This window comes from Montipora capricornis, chromosome 3, assembly GCF_036669925.1.
Source record: "Montipora capricornis isolate CH-2021 chromosome 3, ASM3666992v2, whole genome shotgun sequence".
Classification (NCBI taxonomy): domain Eukaryota; kingdom Metazoa; phylum Cnidaria; class Anthozoa; order Scleractinia; family Acroporidae; genus Montipora; species Montipora capricornis.
The window spans coordinates 75,542,350-75,552,349 of record NC_090885.1 but is presented as its reverse complement, the minus strand read 5'-3'; the positions used below and the strand labels follow the sequence as shown (position 1 = coordinate 75,552,349).

At 40.2% G+C, this 10,000-nt stretch overlaps 2 protein-coding genes across 3 annotated transcripts in view; both read left to right on the top strand.

The window, feature by feature from the left end:
- The window catches only part of LOC138044150 (SH3 domain-binding protein 2-like), a 21,748-nt gene extending 14,079 nt beyond the window's left edge, over positions 1 to 7,669 (top strand). The window contains exons 7-12 of one of the 2 annotated variants that reach the window (XM_068890825.1): positions 168 to 267; positions 377 to 425; positions 1,609 to 1,661; positions 3,023 to 3,086; positions 3,725 to 3,781; positions 4,807 to 7,669. In XM_068890825.1, the coding sequence (XP_068746926.1) occupies positions 168 to 267; positions 377 to 425; positions 1,609 to 1,661; positions 3,023 to 3,086; positions 3,725 to 3,781; positions 4,807 to 4,941 (458 nt within the window). In that variant the 3' untranslated portion in view covers positions 4,942 to 7,669. Of the gene's footprint in view, positions 1 to 167; positions 280 to 376; positions 426 to 1,608; positions 1,662 to 3,022; positions 3,087 to 3,724; positions 3,782 to 4,806 lie in introns of both variants that reach the window. The other variant, XM_068890824.1, reaches the window with a different exon arrangement.
- Positions 7,670 to 8,886: 1,217 nt separating this feature from the next.
- LOC138044151 (uncharacterized) overlaps positions 8,887 to 10,000 on the top strand; it is a 63,063-nt gene continuing 61,949 nt past the window's right edge. The window contains exon 1 of the mRNA XM_068890827.1: positions 8,887 to 9,007. The gene's annotated coding sequence lies outside the window, so the exon portion shown is untranslated. The remainder of the gene's footprint in view (positions 9,008 to 10,000) is intronic.

Below are 10,000 nucleotides of genomic sequence, written 5' to 3'. Positions count from 1 at the left end.
CAGTGCAATACTGAGAATACGAATAAATGTTCTATTAGGTGGTCGGCGATAGGCGTTGGGGAGAGGTGTCCCATTTCTTCAACGTTTTTACTTAATGAACAGCGAATGGGTCACAAGAAAACGCGGCTTCAAGTTAAAGCTTTTGCAATAACTGTGTTCTTGGACAGGCGAAGAAGAGGAGGAATACACTGAGGGATATTTAGATCTCGTCCCAGACACAGCACCTGCAGATGTAGCCAGCAAAGAGACAAAGGCGACCATCTCAAGGTCTGTTACTGAGTAAGGGATGTTTGTGTTTAAGACAAATGTTATTTTGGTGTAGCCGTTATCTCCGCAAAAGTTAATGTTTTCAATGTTTGTTAAACCGTGATTTTAGAGGATATCCTGATGGACACAGCTTTAAGCGACGTCAAAATGCTAGGGAGGTGAGTTTTTCTTCCTTTTTAAAATAACGAGTGTTGTTGCTCTGCAGGGTTGCAAGGCAGAATGAAATATGTTGTGCAAAGAAGTTCACTTAAGACAAAAATTTGGTTTTATCAACGGAGTTGATGATGTAAATTGACCACCGTACAGAGATTCTAAAAGCCAACGTTTCGAGCGTTAGCCCTTCGTCAGAGCGAATCGAGGAATTGTGGGCTTTGTGTAGTTTTTATAGTAGACTATGGGAGCTACGTTATTGGTGGTTAAACGTGAAAAGTATATACGAATACATTAGTCAAATGAAAAGAGTTCGTTAATACCGTGAGGAATAAGGGTGGCGTTTTGGAAGATGAATTTTTGTTCCAGACTTTTGCGGCTTTCCGTCGTATCCAGGTCGTACCTGTAGGGAAAGGCCGCAGATAGCCATGTATTTTTTGGAGTGGTTAGGGAGATAAAATGACGAGCGACTGGCTTAGATGCATCCTTGTCATTCTTCTCAACATCGCGAAGGTGTTCGCTGAATCGGTCGCCTAGTTGTCTACCTGTCTCGCCAATGTATGATTTATTGCATAACGTACAGGTTATGCAATAAATAACATTATTTTGCGGAGGTACATGTGAAACGATCGGTGATCTTAACAGATCGCTTAGATCCCGATATTTTGCTAGTGTTAAGAGTGAAAGAACAAGTTTTGGATCGTTAGCGCGCACATTTGAAAGTGCCGGGTTGCTCGTTAGTTTTGAGCGCGCTTCTAACTAAAAAGTTGCCTACGTTTTTTGTCGCGTTTGAATGAAATAAGTGGAGGTTGCGAAAAGATTATACCAGTCTCGGGATCATTTTGGACGCCATCTTGTTCAGGCACGAATTACCTCGATTTCATGTTATAGTGTTACGGCTTGCCCAAGTCAAGTCCTGTTGGACGGGGTTACTACCTGGATGGGTGACCGTCCACTCGTTGTTTGCACGCAGTTTTTTTCCTCTTTCCCGACTATTTGAGAGCCTGGAACAGGCTTATTACCGTCTCATATTTTGCGCGTTCTCTTGACCAAACATGGTAAAATGGCGTAAGAGTGGAATAATAAAACTACTTTCAATTGCCTCGTCGATGACAAAGCAGGAATCGAAAGTACTTCAATAATCCTTGAGTATTGCTAGTATGAAGTAAAATTATTGAGTCATTCTTGCAGGATGGTCGTCCTTCCTGTGTTCCGCTTGACGTGGACAAGAATGAAGTTACCAGGTAACTAATACCGACTCATGCTCATTAATTTACTCTATTAACTTCATTTTGCAGTTATTTACTCCTGGCAATTAAGTAATTCCCTGGGGGGTCATCGGTTGTACTCATAAAAAGGAAACAGAAAAGAAATAGGGAAAAATAAAAATTGGTTGTACTCTCTAATTGTTGTAAGGGTGCCGTTGTCACTCAATAGGCAACGTTATCCCTGAAGAGTTTATTCATTTACTGGGTTGAAAAGTAACTACAATAATTTTTACTATCCTTGTGGATGTCCCACCATTTAACAATTTAGCTCATAGCAGGACTATTGTCACCTATTGCCTCCTTTTAGCTAACAATTGAATGATGTCAAAAGAAATGAAGTTCAATATCAATGAACGAAATGGACTGCAGTTCAATATATGATTTATTTCATATTTCATTTCGTTCATTGATTCGTTCATCACCGGAAGGTATGAACCCACAAATGACCAGCTCCCAACTTCAGTGGCTTCGTAGCTCGATCGATAAGAGCGTCACACCATCATCGCGAGGTCACGGGTGCAAACCCCGTTGAAGTCCTGAATTTTCAGGCCTCTTTACGCCTCTACGCAGTTGCTAAAATTGCGTTCGTTCATAACTGCGAGGATCATAGCTTCACTTGACTTAACTTGGAAATTGAATTATAACATAATTAGGATAGTACGCGCACTCTCATTGATCAATAGCTGTGTTTAGATGAGAGTATGTAAACACGGCTGTGACATCACACGAATGTTGATTGGTTATGTGTTGTCAGACGCGCGTTTTGATTGGTTGGTAGGAAATATGAGCATGTATCAAAAAAAATCTGTTTCAGTGAAGAAGTAAAAAAAAAACAAGATTTTCCTTCACTTTTCGAGTAAACCAAAGTTGAAGATCATTACAGTCAAGGGCGAAAACATGAGCAGTTCAGCTCAGAAAGCCTAGAAAAAAACCCAGCCTTCAACGGGACTCGAACCCATGACCGCGCGGTTGCGCTGCACTGCTTTACCAACTGAGCCATCACGGAAGCCAGTTGGGAGCTGGTTATTGGTGAGTTCGAGTTATATCCCGTAGGATGTGAACTAGCCTTCAAAGCTATCGGGTTTTCTGTCCGATCGAACGATTAATCGGCGAAGCCGCACAAAGGGGAGGCGAAGACGCGAGGGGATTGGCTCTCTTCGCCTCGTCCCAATCTCCGCGCGTCTTTGCCACCCGTGTGTTCGGCTCGGGTGAACAAACTATTTGAACTGCGGAAATTGAACTACTTGAGACTTGATCATTGCAGTAAAGCAACATTTCATATAATTCTATATCAAAAGGTCAAGCCTGTTGGTTTTTTCTTCTTTTCTAACTGTTAGGTTGCTGGAGAACAAACTTGGATATTACATTTTGCGGAAAAGTGAGAATGCAACATCCAAGCGGGTGAGCCCATATGACGTTTTGTATGCTGCTCTTATGTGCCGTCTTCTGAAGCGCCCTGTTGATATTGAAGTGGCACTTATGCATATCGCCAATAATACGTCAGCCAGTATTGGGGCTCTGGATATGAAATCTATTGTTTATGGTCCATGAGGGTGCATTCGATTGACCCTATTCGGGAATTGGAGTAACAATGATAATAAAGATATGTTTAAAATAGCATTTTGGCAAAAATATCCCTGTATTGGTAAGCACCGCCAATAGCGAACCTGAGTATCTTAAGGTGCACGGAACGAATGCGCATTAACAATAGTAGGCACCGTCCTTAAAGCGCGTTTTATCGCCACAGAGAGTCTTTTACGGGTTCTGTCGCTGTCTTGGTATGATTCTTGGTCACGATGTCGCATGATCAGCCGTTCTTGGATGAATTCGAACAAAACAGTGGGCATAGGAACTCCTTTATTGCAAGTCATTGTTTAGTGTTTTTAAAGCACTCCACATCACCCTTTGTGGACTGGGCGCATGCGTAATAAGGTATTGACCAGATCGGAAGTTGTCCAAATGAGGGGACAAAGTTCATTCTTACCGTTTTAAAAGCGTACCCGTCACTTTTTTAAAAATCATGTTGTCTTTGTTGACAGGCTTTGTCAGTGTGGACTGGAGACAGAGTCAGACATTACTTAATATTTTATGATGAGGTAAGAGTTACTGCGACGACCCACCGGGGAAAACAATTATCATCGACTCTTGCACTCATCAAATTTTGAATTCGTTGATTCTACTGTTGCAACCTAAACAAATTTTACTCGTTTGTGTGACAAGAGAAAATGAGAAACTTCTTCATTTTCTCTTGTTCGTGACAAATGCTTTATCTGAGACAAAAAAAAAATATTTCGGGATTTTACTCGTCTCTAAAGAACTTGTTCGTTGTAAAGGTCTTTGTCGAGCTTTCTTGTCTGGTTCGAGTCTTTTCAGTTGTCGTTCTTCCCATAGTCTGCTCCGAGGGACTGGGGTTGGGCAGAGAAAGAGCTTGCTCGCGGGCACATCCTTCCCACATCATATGACACTCCTAAATCTGCAAATCAAATTTTCAAATCAACTGTTTAAGCTTAGTTCCCACTGGCGACATAAGGATCATAAGCATAATCATAATCATAAATATTAACATAAGCTTCTTATGTTCTAGTGGGTACAATACAGGAAGGTTTTCAACTGCACTCGCAAGCTTTTCCTCGAAGCTGGCTGCCATCTTGAAAATGAACCGACCCGAAAGTACTGGTCCTAGACTTTAATTGGCCAAAACACAATGACCCCCTTGCATCATTAGGTTTCTCATTATGTCGTTATGATTTTCGCGTTCCCACTTCAAAGAAAAGCGACATAGTCATAGTCAAAGCCATAATCATAATCACAAGAAAATGGTCGCCGGATCAATTTCTTATGATTATGATTATGTTGATCATAAGGGCGCCTATGATTATGTTTCTGGACGTTCCCACTGAGACATAAGCGACATAACAGCGTTATGTTCGTGCTTACGATTATGATTATGATCGTTATGTCGCTAGTGGGAACTAGGCTTTAGCGCTACCTGATGCTTTGCAACTTCCGCTCCCAACTCTCAAATCGAATTCGTTCTAAAGTCAAGTTACTTACCGCAAAGCAATAACAATACGCAGGACTAGAGACAATTTGTTTTACGTTTTGTATTTATCCATTTCAGGAAAAAGGCTACACTCTTGACCCAAAAGATGTCTTAGCTATTTTCTTTGAGAAACTGGAACATTTGTTATCTCATTACCACAAAAATTATTTGCCCAATTGCGATGTTAAACTTGTCAGACAATTTAATATTTAACAAAATTATTATTTTTGGGGGAAATTGTTATTTTTTTTAATAAATATGGGCGAGAATAGTGTTTGTAATTATAAATAGTTGACTACATTATGCAGTCAGTACATTATTAAGAATTTTGAATTTTCTATCTCTGGTTTGCATTTAAACTAGCTCTTCTGATCTGTGATTAATTCATTACTGCCTTCAATTATTTTGAGTCTGCGAACGAGACAGGGTGAGCTAGCCTTTGTGCAAATAAGAGGATCGATTAAAATGGTGGATGTTTTGTGCAATTTCAAATCGATGCAAACCTTGTAGCGACAACAGATATTTGTTGGAGCAAGTTAAGCTTTGGTGAATAGTGAAAGCAGCTCTTTAAAGGCTTGCTTTCATCTGCGACGCAAGGCATGCGCACAAGAGGTTAAGGCGCCGTTTATATGGAGAAAAGTTGTCTCGGGTACATGCCGGGTCACCCACTTACTCGAGCTACCCTGGACGAGCCAACTTTTCCTACATTTCCTTACAAAACACGGCTAACCGTCTACATGAAACAAAAAAAAAGAAGTTGGCTCGACTAGAAGGGTGCATGACCCACCTAGCTGGGTCACCTTTTTTTCCTGTAGGCCTCCCTCCAAGCCGAGCCAACTTTTTTTTCATGTAAACACTTTGGCTCGCCAAGCCGGGTCAACTCGGTCAAAGCAAGACAATAATGAGAACATGCGCGAGCGATGTTGTCATTGGGGGAAAATAGCGGCCAGCTCTTAACTCGTTCAAATAAATTTTTGTGTCATACAAACACTCGCTAAAGTTGACTCGGCTTGGAGGGTGATCCCTTTTTGAAGATTTTCTCTATATTTAAACGGGGCCTGAACAAGCTCGATATATCTTAATCAGTACATAGTACTATTGGTTAGAACAAAGGGACATCAGTAAACAACAAATTAATGCTCCTGCATTTGTTGCTTGTGCTTATGCTTGCATCGATCTTACAAAAAACAGCTTTAAACTAAATGGATATGGGAGACTTGTCGGGACTCTGAGTATTTTTCGTCAACTATTGGAGATTTCAACAGTCCCCCGCGATCTTCTCAACAGGGTTGCAATTCAAAATTTAGCCTGTATAAAAATGCGCGAATGTTTCCTGAGGTTGTAATTGTGATCGGTGAAGTCACGCTCGCTTCGAAGGCCAATTTAGAATGAAATCCAAAATTGACGCATGGTTACATGATAATCATAAGCTCTACTTTCAAGAGACGGCAAAGTGTTGAAGATTAAACAATACTGGGGCAAGAACAAATGGTGGATGGTGGAAGTTCTCCTACTAATTCTAGTTCTTTTTAAATTAAAGAAACACAATGGGTGCCGTTACTTCATGTGAAAATAGTCTCTAATAAGAGCGAGAGAAATTAACGCGCGCGCGCGCGCGTGCGAAATTCGGAAGACTTGTGGGGTGCGCGGAAAATTAGCGTCTCCCGAATTTCGGGAACGTGTATTTCTTCCATTTCTGATTCCCTCGCCAAAATTAGAGACTACTCGAAGTCTAATAAAAACCGAGAGTAGGAATTATGGCCGATCACATTCATAGCTGCAGTTCTTTGTGCTTAACATGGAGGAGGCGAGTGGAACGATTTTTGTAAGAAATCATCGTTTTAAGCGAGTTGCTCACATTTCGGAGCTGTACGCAAAAACAAGTCGAATATAACAAAATGTTTACATCTGGAATTAGGTATTTACCAAAATGAAAGTATTTTTTCTAGAAATATTTTAAATTCAGGGCTTCAATTCATCCTGTGCTTATCAGCCTGGTTGCTGATAGAAGGTCATGGCTCAGTGTAATTAATCTCTTATGCCCTCCACTGGCCTTGTGCTCTCCATGTAGGAACCCAGGTGCATTGGCAGGAACCCGAGAGGTTAAGAAATAGAAAACAGGGAATACTTTATTAATGTCATAACTTGACGCTCTTTTGTACACACATTGATAGAGAAAATCAGCCATTGTGTTTTTAAATAGTATGACGTTTGAAATTCTGACAAAACGTATAAAAAAGCTACATTGTAGTTCACAGGCTTAACTAGTGATCTTGCTATATTTTTACTCAAGCAGAATTTAATGTTTGCGGAGAAATTTGGCCTCGCGTTAGTTACGGCAAACAACGATCTGGCTGAATTTTGCGTTTTTTCCAAAAAGGCGAAGGAAACGTGTTTGATTTTGGCTAATTTCTTGTCTCTTAGCTACAGATACCGAGATACTTCCCAAGAGAGAGAGAAAAACTGGCTAGAATGAGAGAATTTTGATGCCTTTTTTACAAAGAGCAGCCTGCCGTAAACAACGCGATGCTAAACTGACGGCGTGATGTCATGTAAATTGATGGTTTATGACAAAGATATATAATCTCGTACCCAGAGTCTTCTTTGCCCTTGACCAGCGGTCGTGAAGCGTGCGCAGAAGGAACGAAGACTACGCAGATGGTACGAGATTGAAAGATACATAGTTTGCAAATGACAGACGGACATGCTCAGTCCAAAATGGAACTCGGTTAAAATACGCTGAGATTTTGAAAAACCGAGTAGTCTCCTAGCCAGCCGGGCGAAACGATTAGAGGGTGGAAAAAGTTATGTTATAACTTTAAATTAGCATTTCATAAATATACTTTATTTCTTTATATAGAAATAATTTATTTTTATTGATAACCTCTGCAGAGATAACGAGCTTACATTCTTTGTGGAAATAAATTTCTTCTTTGGTAGTAACTGCCTGCTATTTTTTCTTTTACCGGTTGGTACGTGACAAGGATGCTGTATTTGTTTGACTGAAAGTATTTTCGGAATAAAGCCTATCCCTAATTTTCCATCGTGAGTACTTTTGTCTGTATCAAATGATATTCAATCAAACAAGGTGTTATAAAAAAGGAAAAAAAAAACGAGCTCAGATCCATGATCGAAGAGAATTAAGGATTCATAGATGCTGGAAAAAAATACATCTCATTTGATGATCTTTTTGGCACGTACTGTGCATAGGTTTCCCATATTAACCCTAACCAGGGATTATCATGAGTAAGTGGAAGGCTGCCGAGAGGTAGAAACAGGAAAAAGGGGAAATGTAACATGGTCTCGTTAGTTGTATCATGTGATTATTGAAAAACACATTATGAGTTGCCATGGAATCGTGTTTATGCGGGCGTAGTGGTGAGAGCACTCGCCTCCTACGTTCTCGTTCCCAGGTCCTATCGTTTTTCTTAGCGGTGGGGCCTTCGCACGAAAACGAAGGGCTCTGGAGACAAAGGATTTACAGTACCGGATTCTAGGACTTCCGGAGTTCATATATGAGTCGTCAATAGTACTAAAAATGGCGACTCTCAGAGGATCACCTTCGAAGAATCTCTATGTGAAGCTTAGAGACTTGTGTCCCTTTGTGTCGAACAGAAAGGCGCAATAAGTAATACCTGTAGTTTTAAACAGAAAATGATTATTTTACTGACCGGCAGCGCCACATCGGCCATTTTTACTTCCGGTTCAATATTTTATTGTTCGCAAGCTAACCAATGAAAAATTTTGAATTTCCTATGTCTCCAGAGCCCTTCGTTTTCTCGTGCGAAAGCTCCGCCGGCTAAGAGAAACGATGGGATATGGGAACGAGAATGTCGCCTCCTACTATTGAAGCGGCCCGGGTTCGATTGCCAAACATCGGCGTCGATGACGTCATATGTGGGTTCAGTTTGTTGGTTCTTTTCCTCCGGGTATTCCGGTTTTTCCCTCTCCACAAAAACCAGCATTTGATTTGAATTGCGTTAATTTGTTGATTTCAGTTTACAGTGGTTCTGCCGCGTATGGAAAGCCAAATGGTGCAAAATTCACGAACCAAAAATTGACTTCACATTCAACAAGTTTCCTGTCAAGGTCAAGAGAGATTTCAATCAAGCTCAACAAAATCAAGTCACGTTCAACGGATTTTCTCTCACGGTTAAGACAATTTTAAGCAAGCTCAACAAAATTAAGTCATCACGTTCAACTAATTTTCTTTCAAGGCCAAGAGACGTTTAAGTCAAGCTCAAGAATGAATTTAAGGACGGTGCCTACTAGTTCAAAGGTATTTTTACCCCGGTTTATGATTTTGTAGCAAATGTAGATCTTAACAAGTGTTATTGAAATCCAAAAAGAAAATTAGGGGTAACTACGCATTTTTCAAAGATAAATGATGAATAATATTTGTATAAAGCTTTAAAATACATAGCAATGTATGGCGTTCTTTCTCAAATTGAAGCTTAATTACCTCTCAAAAATGCATGGTTACCCCCAATTTTCCTTTTGGATACCAAGAGTACTTACTAAGATCTACTTTCTCCGGATAGTTTTAAACCGTGCAAAAATATCACTATTGGTAAGCATCACCGATAGGAAACCCGAGTATAGACCCTTCGCATAAATAGCGCCTAAATTTGAATAACAATACTTTATACTTCCTTAGCCTCGTTCTTACGTTTCTAGAAAAAGGATTTTTCACATGAATGTGAATGTTTCGAGATGCACAGAACGTATACGCAATAACAATAGTAGGCACCGTCCTTAAGTCACTTTCAACGAAAGAATTATCTCAGTTTCAGGCTTCGGTCCATATCAAAACCAAATTAATTGACACGTTCTAACAACTAAGGACTTTCAAGTTCAAGCCGCGATTGCCATCACGCTGAAAGTAACCAAACTCTTGCATCAAACAAACGAATCACGTTGTCAACAACAACCCCAGACACTGTCAACAAATAATTAACCCACAATGCAAGTTGATTCAATAACTACATTGTATACTATGCCTGAAGTATGGACCCCTCATAATTGAAGATGGCTTCAAACACCGAAGAATTGCTCCATTTAATGATTGATTATGAAGCCTTTTACGACTCAACAGATTCTAGATAGCGAGAAAATATAGTTATTAGAATCAGGGAGTTAGATCTTCTTTCTCTTCACCAAACGTCATACGTAAAGTAACCGAGGCAAGACTAGACAGTCACTGTGCTTCGGTTGTACAAGAAATTCTCAACAACGTTCGTATTTTGTTTTTACAAAAGGGAAAGAAGAAGGG